This window comes from Branchiostoma floridae, chromosome 3 (genome assembly GCF_000003815.2).
Source record: "Branchiostoma floridae strain S238N-H82 chromosome 3, Bfl_VNyyK, whole genome shotgun sequence".
Taxonomy (NCBI): domain Eukaryota; kingdom Metazoa; phylum Chordata; class Leptocardii; order Amphioxiformes; family Branchiostomatidae; genus Branchiostoma; species Branchiostoma floridae.
The window spans coordinates 4,691,687-4,710,524 of NC_049981.1; the positions used below are offsets into that span (position 1 = coordinate 4,691,687).

General features: G+C 41.9%; 3 protein-coding genes across 3 annotated transcripts; 2 read left to right on the plus strand and 1 right to left on the minus strand.

The window, feature by feature from the left end:
- Positions 1–574: 574 nt before the first annotated feature.
- On the plus strand, positions 575–8,315 carry LOC118411482 (tectonin-1-like). The gene is made up of 7 exons (XM_035813770.1): positions 575–674; positions 3,981–4,019; positions 4,781–5,011; positions 5,676–5,807; positions 6,153–6,383; positions 6,846–6,989; positions 7,185–8,315. Exons 1-7 carry the CDS (start codon positions 629–631, stop codon positions 7,490–7,492), a joined length of 1,131 nt encoding a protein of 376 aa, XP_035669663.1. The 5' UTR covers positions 575–628; the 3' UTR covers positions 7,493–8,315.
- Positions 8,316–11,188: 2,873 nt separating this feature from the next.
- LOC118411133 (tripartite motif-containing protein 2-like) lies at positions 11,189–14,496 on the plus strand. The gene is made up of 3 exons (XM_035813175.1): positions 11,189–11,875; positions 12,535–12,763; positions 13,294–14,496. Exons 1-3 carry the CDS (start codon positions 11,502–11,504, stop codon positions 14,494–14,496), a joined length of 1,806 nt encoding a protein of 601 aa, XP_035669068.1. The 5' UTR covers positions 11,189–11,501.
- An 845-nt stretch (positions 14,497–15,341) lies between these two features.
- Positions 15,342–17,928, minus strand: LOC118411134. The gene is made up of 4 exons (XM_035813176.1): positions 17,883–17,928; positions 16,883–17,002; positions 16,274–16,426; positions 15,342–15,859 (listed from the first exon to the last, which is right to left on the minus strand). The coding sequence occupies exons 1-4, from the start codon at positions 17,926–17,928 to the stop codon at positions 15,588–15,590; spliced, it is 591 nt and encodes a 196-aa protein (XP_035669069.1). The 3' UTR covers positions 15,342–15,587.
- Positions 17,929–18,838: the final 910 nt, after the last annotated feature.

An 18,838-nucleotide genomic window follows, 5' to 3' on the forward strand; every position in this document is an offset into this window, starting at 1 on the left:
ATGACTTCAGTTTGAATCTTCAACGTTGCAAAGGTGGGGAAAAGGTCACCACCAAAGATATTTTCTATGTGGCAGGCAGGGTTTGGTACTGTCCTGTGTGCACCTGCCTGTGTGGTTATGTAGTGCCAAACGAAAACTCAACAAAAATATTTATGAGTTTGACCTGACAAAACATCATTTTCAATTTCAATTTTCAACACATTTCAGTCCATATCAGCAGTTTTGTTAACAGTGCAAACTGCGAGAAAATATCCTTGTAAGACCCTCCCAAGCCGGAGGCACATTTCTGCATCGACAGTATGAACGGAATCTTAATTACATACTCTCAAAGGGATTCAGATCAGCCGTGATTGACGGGTAGCACAATGCGACTTTGTCAAATGTTGTCTGTGTATGGTTGATTGATTGATTGATTGGTATCTCATGAAGAAGCCATCTTTATCAACAGGTGGCGATATCTATAATCTGGTCAGACAACCCTTTCATCACCATAATTATCAACTCTTTTATGCTAATGAGGTACCACTCCCTTCAACAGACAGCATTTCCTATTAACAGACAATCCATGGTGACTTTATAAACGCTGAGACTCAAAACTGAATGGTCATTCACTCCGAAACTGCTCAAGATGGCGGGCAGCTGCAGATTGCCAATTGTCGCTCTTCTTCTGTTGGGTAAGTAGTTTTTTTCATTTCTTTGCATTATGTGCTGAAAAGGGGACCAGGTTATCAATTTATATACTGAGTAATATACATGTTGAGAAGATTCATCATTTGTCAATCGTTGGTTTTAGAAAAAGTAACGCGTCACACCGGCCTGTCTCAGTCAGTACTAGGATTTGGGCGTGGTGTTCAAACTTTAGGAGATTGGACAATTCTCTAATTTGAATTTGAAACTTTATACAGCAATACCTCACACGGAAGTAACGTGGTTATGACAATAAAATACTAAAAAAAACGCACAAAATCGAAATCAACACCGTCTGCGTTTTTAACAGGATTTGAAAAGCCCCTCTTTAGAAGTTAGACTCCGAAATGGAGGGCCCTTCACACGAGAAGCAGAATCAGCCGGAATGCCGTCAGAATGACTATTTTTTGTACATTGCTGGGTATTCAAAGTGCATTCTAGCACTTCTTACTGTGTTCTAGATATTTCTGCCCATTCCTAAATGTTTTTGTCAAAATTGTTGAGTTGCATTGAAGTTGGAGTAATGTCGAACAGTATTCAAAGTGCAGTACGTACGCGTACGACCGCGCGTATTCTACGGCATTTTGGCGCATTCTTTCTCTTGTGAAGGGGATATAAGTTGCATATGGAATTCCACACGAATGTGGCACGGATTTTTGCAAATTCTTCATCCCGTCTTTTTCTGCTTGATTCCTGTTTTAGTATGAAGGCCCTTATAACAATGAAAGAAATGTTCAGTAAACTTCGCCATTTCGGTTCAACATGAACGAGTCAATTACTTTTACTTTGGTCGAAATCCTGCTCGAACCAACCTGAATGCCACAGGCGCGCATTTTACCCACTCCCGACTCGGGGAGGTAGTGACGAAAAATAACAATACGGGACTCTTTCGAGGCCCCGTAATTGGAATGGGTACACTTTAAATCCTTTAACGAGGATCTATTAGAGGGTAATTCTGGTGCCAGCAGCCGCGGTAATTCCAGCTCCAATAGCGTATATTAAAGTTGTGCGCGTTTGAAAAGCTCGTACTTCATGTAGTTGCATCTTGGGACCGGGCTTGCGGTCCGCCGCGAGGCGTGTCACTGCTCGTCCCGGCCCTCCCTGCCGGATTCTCCTTGGTGCTCTTAACTGAGTGCCTCGGGGTGCCGGAGCGTTTACTTTGAAAAAAAAAATAGAGTGTTTAAAGCAGGCCTGGCGACTGAATAGTAGTGCATAGAATAATGGAATAGGTCCTCGGTTCTATTTCGTTGGTTTTCGGAACGTGAGGTAATGATCAAGAGGGACGGACGGGGACATTCGTATTGCGGCGGGAGAGGTGAAATTCTTGGATCGCCGCAAGACGAACCACTGCGAAAGCATTTGCCAAGAATGTTTTCATTAATCAAGAGCGAAAGTTGTGGGCGCGAAGGCGATCAGATACCGCCATAGTCACAACCATAAACTATGCCAACCAGCGATCCGCCGGCGTTACTTCGATGACCCGATGGGCAGCTCCCGGGAAACCCGAGTTTCTTCACTGACCATTTTGTAACCTTTCTACCGTACGCTCAGTTGTTGTTCCCCCCTGGGACAGGTAGTTTGGGGTGGCAGCTCCTTTGTCTGAGTGTCAGTGCAGACTACATGCTTTAATTACTCTTATGTATTCATGGCTTCAAAAAATACAACCTTTCAATTGAGCAAACCTTCATCTAATACGAACTTCAAAGTGTACTCTTGTCTTAATGTACTTGGCATTTTGAAGTTTTTCTTTGCATTTTGCGCTAACGTATCTGTTTGTTGATTATTAGTCTTCAGGCACAAGTTTGCAAATGAAGAGTATGTAATCAGAATGATAATTTTTATCTATGAGAACTTTGACAGAAATAATTTGTAATATTACTGCATTCGTAAAGCCCCTTGATCGGAATGATCCGGAATGCCGCCTGCATAAAATCAATTGTATATGCCCTGGAATTTTAATGTATTTTATAACTTCTCACCGAATTCCAGATATTCGTGTCTCGTGGCCGTCACGGATGTTTTTGGTCAGGCTCATAACTTTCGAGGAGCATTTGAGTTGGATATATTTCGGACGGAGTTCAAAGGGTATCCTAACTCCAACTATACAAATATCAACTGAAGCCTAGTTTATACATAGCCGAAGTTAGCTCACGAACACTGAGCCGGCTTTTAGCCGACTCAGGTCGACTCGGCTACGCCTATCTTTTATACCCCCTTTCCACTAGGACGGCGCTCTCGCCGCGCTCTCTCTGCGACCTAAGATTTGACATATCGCTCAACGAATTGTATAGAAAAGAAACGAATCTTGTTACACTTTGTGCGTTTTGTTGTCTTCTCAATCACACTTTTACGTTTTGTATGATATTCCCAGTGTGAAAGTGAAGGTTACACATATCATATGTAGGTCGCAGTGAGAGCGCAGCGCGATCGCCGTCTACTGGAAAGGGGGCCTAAGCACCGAACATGTCCCGAACATGCATGTCCTAACCATCTCCCGGCCAGGAAGTGACTTACTCCCTACTGTGCTCCGAATGCAATCTAGCCTATCCCCAACCATCCCAACCTCTAGCGACAGACCGCCAAATCTCACCTCAATGTTTCCCAACCGATTGTTGACCTTCTCACGACTTCAATGGACATAATAAGCGATTTTTAAAGGAGTGGCCATTTTCGTTTTTAATCAAAATAATCCTTTGGCCACAATACGGCATTTATGGTTCTTTTTGTTTTTGGCTGGATGTCGGTCATGTGAAGTTGGGGGGGGGGGGGGGGTGGTGATTGGCCTACGTCTTGGACATAGTCATTTTGCTTGGGAATGAGTTTGCAATTTGTCACGGCCGGGTCAGTCGTGAGTAGGTTGAAAACTAGCTGTGAGTAAACAGCAGTGTTTATGGCGTGGTTAAGATTTCAATTTGACTACTGACTTACTCCCGAACAACAGCCGAACACTAGCCGACCGTGCCGAACACCAGCCAACCACCAATCAACTAACCCATTCCAGACCTGCCATACAGAGCCAAATGTTTTGAACATTTCAAAACATTCGGATGGCGCAGGCCAACACTAGCCGAACACCAGCCGCCTGCATCCGACTTAGCTCCCTATTCACTCCTAACCATAGTCGGTAGAGAGTCGGAAGAGAGATTCGGCTATGCGTAAGCTAGGCTTGAAAGAGAATAACTGCAGGAAGAACAGACAAGGCTTGATGAGTTGTAGTATATATACATAGACAAAGATGTACATAATAGTGTTCATGATATTATTACTTACATGTCGATACATCTACTCCACAGGTCATTGTCTGGTTGCTTCTGCCAGATCTAGATCTGCAGGTAATGTCACCCACTTTATTCTGCACACACCGTCATGATAACTAGCCTGGGTACCATCCGGATAGTAGTTCGCTCCTATGTTCACTTCTGCTATCCGAAACACAGAGATGTGACTGTATGTAGTGTATAATGAATGTCAGAGCTAGAAGCGACTGTACATAGTATATAATGAACGCCGGAGCGAACTGCTTTCCGGATGGTACCCAGGCTACATGATAACTGCACGTCCTTGTAAATCTGTTTGCCTGACCTAGGTGTGCTTGCTTGCATTTACTCTCTCTCTCTCTCTCTCTCTCTCTCTCTCTCTCTCTCTCTCTCTCTCCATTTCTCTCTCTCCCCCTCTCTCTTTCTCTCTCTCTCTATGTACATGTATCTATCTCTCTATCTATCTCTCTGTCTATATTATACTCTTGCTATAACTTGCACATTTTATGTTTCTGTTACAAAACATGTGTGTAGTATATTTGCGGTATCTGCCATGCATGCCCTCACTTTTGATTGTAAAATACAGGCTCCTCTTCGAACCTGAAGTTTTATGTCAAAATTTGTGCAGGCTCTTCTTAGAACGGAATGCTTTAATTTCAAGGTGTATGTAAAGTCTTCCTGGAGTATGTATGCTTTAAAGTAAGCTCTCCTGGGATGTGCATATGATTTAACCCCACGTTGTATGTATGCTCTTTCTATAATGTGCATATTTTAACTTCAAGTTATATGCAAGGTCTTCCTAGAAAGTGCATACTTCAACTACAAATTGTGTGCAGGTTATGACTGGCAGCGTACAGACGGCACCCTGAAGCACGTGTCTGTGGGAGCAGCAGGCGTGTGGGGAGTGAACGAACACGGGATGATTTACTACCGCGTCGGGACCTACCGCAAAGAGAACTCCGTGGGCAGCAGGTGGCAGTCGGTCGCTGGTAGGCTAACGCACATCAGCGTGGGACGCGACGTCGTTTGGGGCGTGAGCGCTGACGACGACATCTACAGGAGGAAGGGTAACAACTGTCATTCTGCTTTCAATTCAGTGTTTTCGTTGAAGGTTACTTAGACATCCAGGTAGATCTACAACCATTAGTTGGTTCAGCCAGAATTTTTTTTTTATTCCTTGTAATTTGATCCTTGTACTTGTACATGCATAAGCATGTTGCTATTAAGTTTTTTTATGTGTCTCACTGAAAATCAGTTACTTTACAATGGGACAAACGACGGAGTAAAACTGTCCTAAATTTTTGGCTGAAGTTGTTGGACGCCAGAAGGTTGCCGTTGAAGGTCAGAACCGTCTGAAAATGCTTGATTCCTGTGACGGCGGCCATTTTAGAATTCCCGGACACATCCGGGGTCATTGTATCAGAACGAGGCTAGCGTGGCCATGATTGTAATATATTCTATAGTACATGTATGAGGTAGGCCATCTTCAGTAGTAGTTTCAGAGAGTCGATCGTTCGGTAACTACGCTATCACATTGGACGGGTTTCGGTGTGCTGGGAACATCGGGGATCCCTTAAAATCTAATTGTGATTGAGTCACCGTATAGCCACCGAAAATGCCCTCGCAGACTCTTCTACAGAACCCCTGCATTTTAGCGACGGCTAAAAGGAAGCATACAGATGAAAAGACGCGCCATATTCACTTATATTTTCTGTGACTGTGCTCCTACAGGCATCAGCATGCAGAATCCTACAGGAACTGGCTGGGAGAAAGTTAGTGGGAAGCTGAGGGTGGTTGATGTCAGCTCAACTAGCAACGCCGTCTGGGGAGTCACCCGGGCGGGCCAGATTTATAAATGGACTGGTAAGGCGCTGATTTGTTGTTAATTGCTGCTGTCTTTTTTCCCTGAAATGTTCTATCGCACACAGCTAATATGCACAGGAGTGGTAAAGCAAAACTCTTTAAAAAGTCTTAAAAACAAAATCGCAGAACCCACAAAATACAGAAAAAGTGGGTCTTTTCGTTTATAGAAATGGTCAAGACTAGTGTTCGAGAAACCTCTTTTTACAATAATGTTTATCACTGTTCATTGTCACATGTATGTCCCCTATGTCTAACATGTATGTGCAATGGCCTACGGGCATGAATTTGCATAAAAAACTTCACCAGTTGACTAGGGTTGACTGTTTGCTTTATCCATGTTAACAGGTTCAACCTGGACACTTATCCCTGGGAGGTTGTCCTTTGTTTCCGTGGGACTCTCCGGCGTCTGGGGCGTCAACAGCGCTGGACACATCTACTACCGGGTGGGCACGGCCTATAACGAAAACTCTGCCGGGACCAGTTGGAAACGAGTTTCGGGAGGCTTGGCTAAGATCAGCGTGGGGAACGGAATCGTCTGGGGGGTAAACAAAGTTGGCGCAATATACTACCGAGAAGGTTTGTTTGTTTGTATACTTATCAGTTATAACACAGCGATTTGGAAACCAGATGAAACTATTCACGAATGATAAATATTGTCACGTCTGTGCATAATTTTTCTAGGTAGGTTAATCGATGATTAGAAAAGTTCTTTGCAGCATTATTATTTTTTTTTCACATTTCAACGCTTCCACGGGGCATCCGTAACATTCCCCAGGTTTATACCGATTGGTTTGGCTTCGCATTGCAGCTAGGTGTCGTTGCAGAAGTAGGGAAGTATGCGATCCCAAACGTCACATTTCTTCTAAACTACACCAATCACCGTCGATGACTGATGCAGCTTTTTTTTTTGTCCAAACGTCGTCCAAAGGACGTTCCTGTTACGTAGGCCGTTTATTGCCCTATTACACCATACGTCGGGGGTCCATCGTAGCTGATTGGATGAGTTTCGAGTCTAATTATTTCGTTTCACCTAACCAGGCATCACCCGAGATAACCCGACCGGAACCAGGTGGGTGGGGGATTCTCGTGGGCTTACAACGTTGGACGTCAGCTCCAGCTCAAACCAGGTCTGGGGAGTCAAAAGGGAGGGTGCTATCTATAAGAAGATGGGCATCATCTCCGGTAGGTTGTTCAGCTTTCAAACTTTCACATTTTTCTTTTTCATTTTTACTAATTTCTGTTATTCTATAGATATGCCCTTTTTCGGACTTCCTTTAGCGTTTAGCTAGTATATCTATGTATTTATGTGAAGTTAAGGTATCAATCAAGTGGTGAAAATGTACTTTTATGATTTCAATAAAAATGATATTTTCACAGCTTCCAAGCGTACGGTTGAGGCGGGGGAGACCCTGCAAGACTTACGCGACGTCTTGCTGGATTTGAAGGAGGCAGCCGAGATCGAGCAGGAGACCAGGGAGCTGGAAGACATGGAAGAAGACGCCGAAAAGGAACTGAGAGAGCTGGAAGACATGGGAGAAGACGCCGATATTGAAGAAGACCCCGAAGAAGAAATGAGGGAGCTGGAAGACATGGAGGAAGACGCCGGCTTAGAAGACACCGAAAAGGAAGTGAGGGAGCTGGAAGACATAGAAGAAGACGCCGGCATGGCTGAAGATGACGAGTGAAGGTCTTTCCAAACGCGCCTCAACTCTCAAGCGATTATCCTATAACTAGCAATAAGCTTATCGGAACTGGTCATTTATGACTCCGCACAACTTCTTGTTATCCCCGTCATTGGGAAAATAAACAAATGACAGAACAACTCATGTGAAACAGCAAAACGTTTAAAGAAGAGCAAGTCGACAGTAATTCAATGTTTAAAACATCGCTTTATCGCTTGAGGGATATTGTAGGTGCCATTTTGGATTTGTGAATTGAGCACAGAAGACGAGACAAACTAGAATTACATGTTTCTAACCTAATGATCAGTTCTGGTGTCCAAGTAGCAAAGGTGTGAGAGAAGTTGATTTAAATGTTTCTAACCTAATGAGATTTAGTTAGGGGGTCCAAGTAGCTAAGTTTTGAGAGAAGTTTGAAGTACAAGATTCTAACCTATTAAGTTTAAGTTCAAGTAGCAAAATTTGTAATAATGATTGAATTAAAGGATTCTGTCATAATTGGATTTGATTAGTCAGTTAAACTAACAAAAAGCTTTTTAGGTAATTAGGTGTTACAGGTACACAGTCACGCACGCGCACACACACGAGCACTCTCACCACATGCACATTTATATGATTTTTACACATATTACAAAAAATCAACTGTACGCCAATGATCTCAAAGTCACAGAACACCTTTTTTTCATCGATTTGTAATGAAGTTAAAGTTCTTTTATGTTCTCAGCTCATGTGCCTCAAAACAACCTTCCAACCAAGTTTCTTACAGCTTATGGAATTCTATTGATTATACATTTTGTGGAATGATAATAAAGTTGGTGTTCGGTTTAAATACATGGCTTAATGTACTTTATTTTGGAACTTGTGTCAGTTGATGATGGTTGGGCTGTTATAGATCTTGTGTCAAAATGATTAAAAGAATAAGCTAGTCATTAATTATAGTTATTTCCAGTGGACAGCTAATCTAGTGAGATGGTGGTTTCTACATAACTTCGTCGATAAAATTAAATCAAGTTGGCCTTACTGTGCAAATCTGGTGCGTTACGCATGGAACCGGTTTGTTGGGTATTTGAAGCTAACAAAGATTTTTTTTTCGGCTCTACGATAATGTCGGATTGGAGACACTAGGAATCTTGACTAATTAAGTAGTTTTCAAATTTCCCTTCTATCATCAAGTAATATTTGATGTCACAAACTACTGAATATTGTCTTTTTATCAGTCTTACGTGAATGACACAATGGATTGATTTGGTAGTTAACCCTAATCAGACCGGGCTTTTTTGTCATCCCTGGACCGGGGGGGGGGGTAGGCTTTTTAGGCCCTCCACTTCTAAGTCCTCTAACTCTTGAACTACGTGCCGTAGGGCAAGATTTTATTTATGTAACAACATAGTAGTAATATTGCAAATAAATGTGAAAAATACATTGTTAGAACCCAAAATAGTGATTTTTGGCAAAACTGCCTGTCAGCAAACGGTTGCCATGGCAACACGAAAAAATGGAAAATTTGTCAAACTTCGTAAAATTGTTGCCAACAATATTTTAGGAAAACTCACTAAATTTGGTGGCTTTAGCGTAAGGCGTTCTGGCGTTATAGGACATCGAAGTTGGCGCAGGCCTCAAAAGCCCCCCCCCCCCCCCCCCGGGTCTGAATAGGGTTAATACATACATTGCAGAGGACAGTCAAAAACTCTTCTCTCCGATACACGCGATTAGTTTACGGAATTAGTTGTGACTTTGCGTACTAACTTTAGATAAGATCCAAACGACCCAGCTGAAATATTATGTGTGAACGAGCCCGGACTACTGAGCGCGATCTCAAAGACACGATGACAACCATACAAAATTTGCATTTTACAAACATCACGACAAAAATACTTCGAACTGATTATTAGAATCCCTAGTAGCTAATTGATTAATCGGATTATTTATTGGCTTAATTGCTAGCCTAATAGCTCAATGTTTTTTTTTTCTCTTTGGACGTCTGAGTTCTAAAACAATTACCGTACTAAATTACATGGTAGTCCACCATTTACGGTATTACAATACACAGATATTAAAAAGAAAAAAAAAAAACGTTTAGCTTCAAATAAAATCAAATGAAGTCCTAATCTAGTCATGCACCTACACTGATCGCACCTCCTTTAATAGAAGACATGTTCATGCACAGTTAATGTGCCATTTCAAGAATATATTAGGGTCATGGCACTGATGAACAAACAGGAGGATATGTTCTTTTCACAAAGTGGAGCCATTGAATTGAATAGGCATAGCACGCCCATAACACAGGAAAAAGAAAACGCAAGCTCGTAACTGATGCTCTTCAATTATGTGAATTGGCAACCATAGATAACGGTTAGTAATCGAACCAAAGATTAAACGAAATGCTGCCATGACTTATTCCAGACGTTAGTAAATGCACACAATGGATACATTCTATCATAATCATCTTACGTCACCATACGTGAGGACGTTACCAAGTTTCCTCTAGCTGTCATCGGTAGTTTATAACGTTACAATAGTAACTTTTTAGACTGTCAAAACTTGCTTTGCATACATAATCATTTGAATGAAGTCGGGCCGTTTGGATAATATCTGTATCATCTGCAAAAAAGACTACCACCAATAATGCTTCTATGCAGCAAAGAGAAGACTGGGTCTGTCCATTAGAACTTATCACCAAATTAAGAGGTTTGTATTCTCTTCAGAGAAAGGGCAAAAAATAAATCTGAATGTATATCTATCAGTTACAAACATTAATGCGAAGTAAGAATGTTCGGATTACAGACTACTACCAGGCTAGTGCTGAACTAAACAGCACCTGCGTTGATAACAAAGACTTGACGAGTAAGGAAGTCTTTTGACGATTTTGTCAGAAATTGTACATTATGGGAGCGTCACTAGGCAAGTTTAAAGAAAATTTTGTGACTTCTGGCAAAAGAATATCAACTGGCATCAGAGAGGCGGGTGTGGTCTTTTATCAATTATTTAGTCATTCATCATGTAAATTGAAAGAAAATTGTGGACGAAAAACAACTGGCCTCGGAGGAGTAGATAAAATCGGATGTCATATCATGGGTGTGGCTTGGCACGCCCAACACACACAGACTACAGACAATTAGCCAATTACGAGACAACTACGGGTACGAAATAAATTCCGTTCCAAAGACAAATCTGACCAGTTGAGGTTTTAGATCTTTTGAACAATGCCACGTTTTCTACGCTCTCTTCGGATCTTCTTGCTATTGTCCGCTTTGCAAAGTATTTTCTTTTTAAAAAATGAAGACCTTTACTGTACGTGTCTGTTGCGAAGTTATGGGGCCCTACTTCCTGGCCTACGTCCTTGCAATAGTCATTTTGCTTGGGGATTACTTTTCAATTAGCCCTAAGGAATGAACTTGCAAATGAACTTCTACTGATTAACAGGAAGCTCTAAGAGGATCTTACAAATGGTCGTTCACGATTTAGATTCAGCCTATTCTGGTAACCAAACCAAAATTTTAGTGCTGCAGGAACATTGTCAAATTGACAAAAGTTAGCAATAATCATAAAGGCTAGCTAATGCGTTTAGAATAAAGAAGAGCAATATCAGACAGTTTGACGGCAAAATTACGCTTGCGCATCGAACTATAAAGATTTTTGTTCCAGTCCGACAGCTTTAGATGAATGGTACTCTTCCCAATAGCTTTCGAGAAATTGATTTAATCCCTGGACTGGACTGGTTCAAAACTAACGATAAGTTATACAACAATAGGAGGTACAGTGGAAATGGTACTAAGGGTCAAAGGTCATTCCGGTAGTCTTGTGATCCGTTAACCATTAACCATTATACTTGTTCTGGTCACAGAAAGACAGAAAAATGTTTAACTGTTTCCTTTTTTTGACGAATCATCATGCCAGTCTAGAGGCTAAACGTCCTTCCATGAATACAGCTATGGCTTGACTGTGATTCGAACCCTGAACTCTGTAGTGCCTGATCGACATTGCTACAAAACAGACCAACCCAAAATCTTGCCATATGGGTAACGAACAGACGAGACCGGCGGAGGTAACAAGAGAAACGGATCTACCGACGGACGAACTCCTTACGTGTGGGATCTGTCTTGAAGATTTCAAGACGCCGAAGTTGTTACCTTGTGGGCACACCTTTTGTCAGGCTTGCCTGGAGAGTTACGCACGAGGGGCATCGGACATGACCTGCCCTGTTTGTCGGCGGCAGGTGGCCATCCCGCCCGAGGGAGTCGGTGCGCTTCCCGGTAACTTCTGGGTCGGGAACGTACGGGAGTTGTTGAAGGGACAGAGGCGGGAGCGTAGGGTGAATGCCGGTGGGGCTAGAAGGCTGTGTGTGGTTCATGGTGACGCCGAGTTTCGCTGTTACTGCAAAGATTGTAGGTTAGTACTTACAGCTTATAACAAGTACACTATTAGTATACCAGTTAAAAAGCTGATACAGTCAAAATGGACGAAGGTTTTTCGTTTATACTGTAAGTTTCTTAATATTTGCGTTGATTCAAACTGATATAACTGCAGGAGGGGGAAGTAACGCTACATAAAGCAATACAATAGAAAGACCAGAACCATTACTGACAATGGATCAGAAACCAACATGGCACAGGGCCAAATATTTGTTTACTGGCGTCAGCAGAATAAATACAAAATGGTCGTTTTGGGCAGAATTGGAGACCAACCGTCACTTATTCCCGGATCCCTTACGTCCGTTTGAAATACAGTTTTGTTGTTATTTTGGAGCAACAACAAATTCTTGTTTGTTTGTTTATCATTATATTCTTTATTTAACCAGGGTGGAAGCTTATCGCCTGACGTCGTATCTTACGACAATCTTAAGAATCTTAATAAATCCAGACATCTTGTGACGAAAATTGTGCGCAGCAATTTTTGTCACAACATAATAATTTCTGTTTCAATGACCTCCCATTGTATACCTCTGCTGTGTCGTGCACTGGACGACACGGGGGCCCGTAAGTCTAAGTCTGTTTCAACCTATTTGAAAAAAAAATACTGATTTATTTTTACCCCTCAATGTATATCAGCCAGCCTGTGTGCGCGGAGTGCATCGTTGAATCACACCGAGACCACGACGTGTCGTCCTTGCGAGAAGTGACGGAGGAAAAGTGCGAGGAGGCCGCCGAGCTGCAGAGGAGCGCCCGGCGGAGGGTCGACCGGGTCGTCGAGAAACTCCAAGCCTTCGACGAGTCCAGAATCGACTGCGAGAGGAAGGAGGAGACGCTGGAGAAAAAGATCTTAGCCGCGAAAGAGGAGGTTTGTACTACTCAAGTTCAAATTTATGTAATGCTATTTATCCGGAAGAAAAATCCAGTTATTTGGTACTATTTAGTTTTCCGAGGCTCCCATTCTCCAAACTGTACAACGTATTTTGAAGAAAAATGTTTTCATAGCAAACTATTTAATATATTACAACTATCGACTCTTACATTCAAACTATCTTTGATATGCATATCAGTTTAGACCAAATATAAGTATCACGGGACTTGTTGGTTTGCGGTGATTATCATAGCCGCAAAAAGTAGATCTAAGAAACATGAAGATTACCCAAACATTGTACTCTTCAAACAATTTCTAATTGATGACAAATTAGTGTAATACAACAATTCATTTGACAGCCTTGCTTATCTAACTAATTGCTCAGTGAATGTACCTTAAACTTGTATTTAATGTCCACTAGTTGTGAATGTTCATCGTTCTTTCATGTGTACTTACACAACAATGTTGCCACTAGTTAACACGCATTTGTCATATAATTTAATGATAGAAGTGTTTATTTTTCACAGGTCATAAAGCGGGCAGAGCAAAGTGCGGCTTCCCTTATCGGCCAGGCCAGAACTGTTTACAAAAAGAGAGTCGAACAATTGGACGGGAGGGCACAATTTTTAGAATCTCACTTGGCCGCCATGTTGAAAGGACTAGATGACCTTGACTGCGCGGTCAATCACGCTGACATTCCAGGCCTTGATTCCAAGATGGAGGCGCTATCAGAAGTACTTGAACTTGAAGTAGATACGACTACGCAAGTGCCGGCGAGCCCGCAAGTCGATTTTGTCCCTCAAAAAGTAGCGGTTAATCTTGGGAAGGTTGAGGTCAAAGATCAAGCAGATGGCGCGAAAGTTGAACGAAGACGTGAGGGTGACGGTCGTCTCAAAGTTGCACCAGCGATTCCTCCTAAGAAAGTTCCTCAAAAAATATCCAAGTATGGAAGCAAGGGAACGGGTGAGGGTCATTTCGAATGTCCTATCCGGGCCACCGTATCCAACGACAGGGTGTACATCCTGGACAAGGCGCTAGGGGGCAGGGTCCAAGCGTTTAATCTCCAAGATGGCGACGTCATCTCCAGTTTCGTGCTCGGTTTCAGCAGCGGTGTCACCTTACTGAGTGGCGGCTTATTGGTTGAAGCGAGCGGTGACGTGTACGTCGCATGTAGCGTGACGGGTGCAAAACGGGCCAACGTCTTGTGGTCGCACTCAGGGGAACCAACGAAAGTCGTTCTAAGAATTGGCTCCGGAAACGACCCCATATCTGACGCAGCTTCTTTGCCTGAAGATAGAATAGCCTTAGCCCTTAAAGGAAAGGTCTGTATAATCGATAAGACTGGACAGAAACTTTCAGAATTCTCAACCCATTCTGAAGGCGTTATAAATATCTGTGTGTACAAAAGCGCCATTTTGCTGTCTTTACACAAAGAGCAGAAAATCCGAGTGTACAAACCGTCGGGTGAGCTCCGACACGAGTTCGGAGCAGACGCGCACATGAGCGCACCCTGTGGACTCACTGTGGATCTGCAGGGTAGGGTGCTCGTGACTGACGGACCGAGCGGGCGGGTGAGCGTGTTCGACGGGCGGAAGGACGGGGAATTTCTCCGGTATGTCGCCTCGCAGGAGGACGGGCTGGGGTACCCCCGGGACGTCGCGTGTACAGGGGACGGTCGCGCTGTTGTGGTGGACTCACAGCACAACTGTGTGTTTATTTTCAACTACTGAATCTGGTAGCACTCAACAAATGCTTAAGAGTCATCTTTCATCTTAAGATTGATTTGACATTTACCTAAAAAAAGGAAAACGTATTTGTCTCGGAACTTCTTACAGCATTAAGATATTCTTTCCATCATTAAATAAGTGAAAAAAAAACATTAAGGAAACAAATTACTCATGACTATGACGATTGTGTTAACGTGGCGTTAATGAAAACCCAAAGTAAACAAAATCCCGAAATTATGTGAGTATGGATACGATATGTACAAGACTCAATGCTCATAAAATTGTTATTCTGTCAATGTCATATTCCATTGGCATTGTCTTTTTGTCTGTTGCAAGTTGGCTAGTTGCGCATTCCTGGCTGTACATGCTGAACCTAGCCAAACAAATTAATAATAAAGACTTGTGTGCTCAAGGGTTACAGGTCATTGGTATGAGTCACATCTGTTGTTTTTTCTACACTTATTGATGAAAGTACTTGCCTTTATTGACACTTCTCTGGCTGCGAGATGATAATTGCCCACATTATATAGTTACAGTTCCTCTGTATATGTTGCAACAGGCCCTTAGCTAACTCCCACGCACACCGGCCTGTATTTACAAGTTCTTTAAACTGACCTTTCTCTGTGTGGCAACATCTTAATTTGCTGCTTTACTTATTCCTTTATTTAAGTTAAAATGGGCCTCAGCAAGTCCTTACGACATGTACGTCAAATTATGCCATTTGTGCCGCATATTAGTTTAGTAGACGGCAGCCCTACCGATGATTTTGTAGCAGCGTTCGCAAGTCAAGCATCACCAGTTATCTGTTGCAAACTTTTCAACTAGGCACACATCTCGTCGACCGTACATTCTTCTATATGTGTGTTAAGGAATTAATTCTACATATGAAGGCCTACCTATAAGCCGATAGCCTGACATAGCGAACAAATGTACTAAAAGAAAGCTAAACAAAAAGTTGATTGCAGTGATGTATTTTAATTGGACTCTTAGAACTACTTGATATTTTCATTTAGTGTGGTTAAATAATTTTTTTTTGTTACATGACTAATCTGGCGAAACATTTTTTGACTTTGATGTAACTGTGTTGTTACACGTTACGCACAGGCCATCCAGCGAATCCTGGCACTGTCTAGCCTTGTATTACCCCAGGTACCGATTTGGACAATCACGTGAGTTGCATAGACAGATGTCACACTTGCAGAAACTCGAAGGTTTCTGTCAAGCTCGTTGTCCAACTCTGTAAAACCGACAGTCACCACAGGGGTTGTCGTGAAGGCCCTGCTGAACGTGGCGGTTAATTCTCGGTAGCGAGTGCCAGAGCCGTAAATGAAGGCATTATCGGGAGTTCCCAACTCACCAGACTCACCTAAAACAACAACAATGACACGAAATTCAGTCATATACTTGTTATTAAACAAAACGTTGACTATTGTGGCTGTTTTATTGATATTTGAGTCTGCCAAGTCTTCTGTTGCCGCGATGGCGACGGCACGGACGCCAATATGACGTCAGGAAATGACGTCATGTGTTCGCTCTCTTGGACAGGCAATCTTGATTTTTTTTAATTGCCATGACAACACAAAAATCACAAACTCATAGTTTTGTTTTTTTAGAATTGTTGCCAACAATTTTTCAGGAAAAGTCATCGTTGGCGAAGACATTCTAGCACCCCCCGGTATTGATAGGGTTAATCAAGGAAACGATCCAAATGTTCAAAACCAACTCAACGTATCAACGGTTTCGCACTCATTTCAATGAATGCACTTTTATCACAACTTACAGCGTTCAGTGTAGGGTCGTTGTTGGAGAGCTTGGACTTCCTGCTCTAAAGTCCTGGTCGTCCGATCTTTGGCCGCCATCTCTGCCTGAAGATGCAGAATCACATCCTGCTGTTTAAGGAGCTGTGCGATCACATCGTCCAGCGACATGGGTACTATAGCAAAACAGTTTTTTTTTAAATAAACATGAACTATTATGAATCTAAAGAGAGAAACATGCAGCGTGTGTCAGCTAAATCCTGTGTTCAGTTGGATTAATACCTTTGTTGTCAGATGACGTAAACAGTGTCACTGTTAAATATCATCTTTTTTTCAAACAACTAACACCATTATACAGTCTGTTCTTAGAGGAAATTCACTCTACCATACTTTCTAATTCAAAACCCTCTGGTGGTGACTGCACAATGCATGTAGGCTATCATGTTCCTTTTCTTATATGTATTTTATGTTGTCTTCAATGACTGAGATTTATCTATATGGGAATGTTCGCCAATGTAATAAAGTGGTGATGGAATAAACGTAGTTTTGAAGACGAATGGTTGAGGAAAATGCTGCAAAAGAGTTAAATAAAAGAATTTGTAATATATCTCAATGTGGCCAAGCCGACATACCAGTTGCGTTCTCAACTTCTGTCCCGTCAGCACTGTTGCCGCTGCTGTCCGGATTGACGAGCGGGAACGAACCTGGAGCGTCCGGCTGGTCTTTGTCTTGCTCAATCCTGCTGCCAAAGGCTGATGAAGATCGTACAACAAGTAAGACTTGAAATGATTGACAATAGTAGGTTTAGTGCAAATTTATTCCCGAGGGCTAGGTGTAAATGACAAAAACAAATAATGGTGGTAATATCCGCTTTCCACTAGGACGGCACTCTCGCAGCGCGCTCAAATTTGACAGATTGCTCAACGAATCGTATAGAAAAGAAACGAATTTTTTAACATTGTGTGTTTTGTTGTCTTCTCAATCATTCTTTTACGTTTTGTATAATATACCCAGTATAATATCGAAGATAACACATATCCCATTCCGGTCGCAGTGAGAGCGCAGCGCGATCGCCGTATAGTGGAAAGGTGGCCTAATACCCCTGTCACATTTGGCGAAAATCGATCGGACGACGGTTCTGCGGCAATCGCCCGAGCCTTGCTTATAATAATAACTTGAATGTACAACAATCTTACAAGGTACAAAGTAGGGCTGATATGTGACAGGGACGGTTTTGAGGTGAAAAATACGCGCAACCCTCTGTCGATCTTAAATACGTCCGATCTTCCATCGATACGCCCGAAGATCGTGGATAATGCAACAGGGGTATAAACAGAATAGACTGAGACTTATCTAACGCTGAAGGACCCCATGTTTTCTGTGCTGTTTACAGGAGAGTAGGTTTCTTTTTCTGCCTATCTGTAAACGTACAGAGATTAGCGTAGAACTTTTATTCTTGACAGTAGTCAAGTTCTTACGCACACTCATAACTTCAAAGGTCTTTTTTTCAAGGTGCTGAATACTAATTTTGATTTAATTTTGTTTATTGTACAGCGGGGATGAAAAGTATCTAGGTCCAGATAATTCTCATGATATCTTATATGCTACCTTACAGGTCTCACCGAACCTTACCTTGGAAAAAAGCCCCACACAGAAGGATGAGAAGCGAGATCTTCATCTTGTCTCACGATGCTGCCACAACCTACAGACCAACTCTCTCTATGAAACGTCAGGTGGTTCAGCTTGGGCTTCATATACTCTCTAGTAGCTAATAATAACGGATTTGGAGTGGAGGTAAGAGAAGTGTAAATGTTAGCAACCGAAATTTTATATTTAGTTACTTTTGATCTTATCAAAGGCTGTTAAAAAACTTAGCTTCCTTGTTGAATTTGCAAATATGACATTTGGGTAAACATTCTTGTTATTGTTCTGTAGAAACCTTTAAGTTATTAAATACTAGTAAGCAAGCTAAACATCTTTTCAAAAATGCCGTGTAAAATTCCGTTATAACATGAACGGTTAAGGGAACCAAGACACTCAATGAAATACCCTACTAATATTGATTATATGCATCATTGCAATCAATAGGTACAGCATAGATTTTGAATAGATTTTTTTTTACCAAGCAATATTGCAACAGTAGCTCCTGTGCACATCTGCTATTGTTTACCAGCCACTTTATTAAGTTATACCTTTGATATTTGACATTTGTTCTTTTATAAAATTCAAGGACTCTGCGTTTTGTTGCTTTATTAAAGTTGACAAAACACTCAGCTAGCTTCTTGGCAAAATGTGTTTGCACATCTTTCTCGCTACAGCTCTATGTGTTTTATATTTTGTCTCTCTTCCTCTATTCGTTAAGATCTTTATCTATTATTTGGAAAAGAAATTTGAAAATTTAGATGCCTCTCTACTGTTCTTGACAACCCGGTATAATGAATGTTAAAGTGATTAAGGGCGTACATGAGATGTAAACGTTGTGATTGTAAAGTAAAGGCTGCGGTTGTTGTAATTTTCTGCACTTGATGAAAATAATTCAATAGTTTCAACAGTTTATTTTAAAAAATCCGCCTGTACAAAACAAACTG

Coding starts and splice junctions, on each gene's coding strand:
- LOC118411482 (XM_035813770.1), top strand. CDS start 629: ATGGCGGGCAGCTGCAGATTGCCAATTGTCGCTCTTCTTCTGTTGG. Junction 675..3,980: donor TGTCGCTCTTCTTCTGTTGG/GTAAGTAGTTTT, acceptor TCTACTCCACAG/GTCATTGTCTGGTTGCTTCT. Junction 5,012..5,675: donor CGACATCTACAGGAGGAAGG/GTAACAACTGTC, acceptor GTGCTCCTACAG/GCATCAGCATGCAGAATCCT.
- LOC118411133 (XM_035813175.1), top strand. CDS start 11,502: ATGGGTAACGAACAGACGAGACCGGCGGAGGTAACAAGAGAAACGGAT. Junction 11,876..12,534: donor TGTTACTGCAAAGATTGTAG/GTTAGTACTTAC, acceptor AATGTATATCAG/CCAGCCTGTGTGCGCGGAGT. Junction 12,764..13,293: donor TCTTAGCCGCGAAAGAGGAG/GTTTGTACTACT, acceptor TATTTTTCACAG/GTCATAAAGCGGGCAGAGCA.
- LOC118411134 (XM_035813176.1), bottom strand. CDS start 17,928: ATGAAGATCTCGCTTCTCATCCTTCTGTGTGGGGCTTTTTTCCAAG. Junction 17,003..17,882: donor GTGTGGGGCTTTTTTCCAAG/GTAAGGTTCGGT, acceptor GATCTTCATCAG/CCTTTGGCAGCAGGATTGAG. Junction 16,427..16,882: donor AGAAGTTGAGAACGCAACTG/GTATGTCGGCTT, acceptor GTTTTGCTATAG/TACCCATGTCGCTGGACGAT.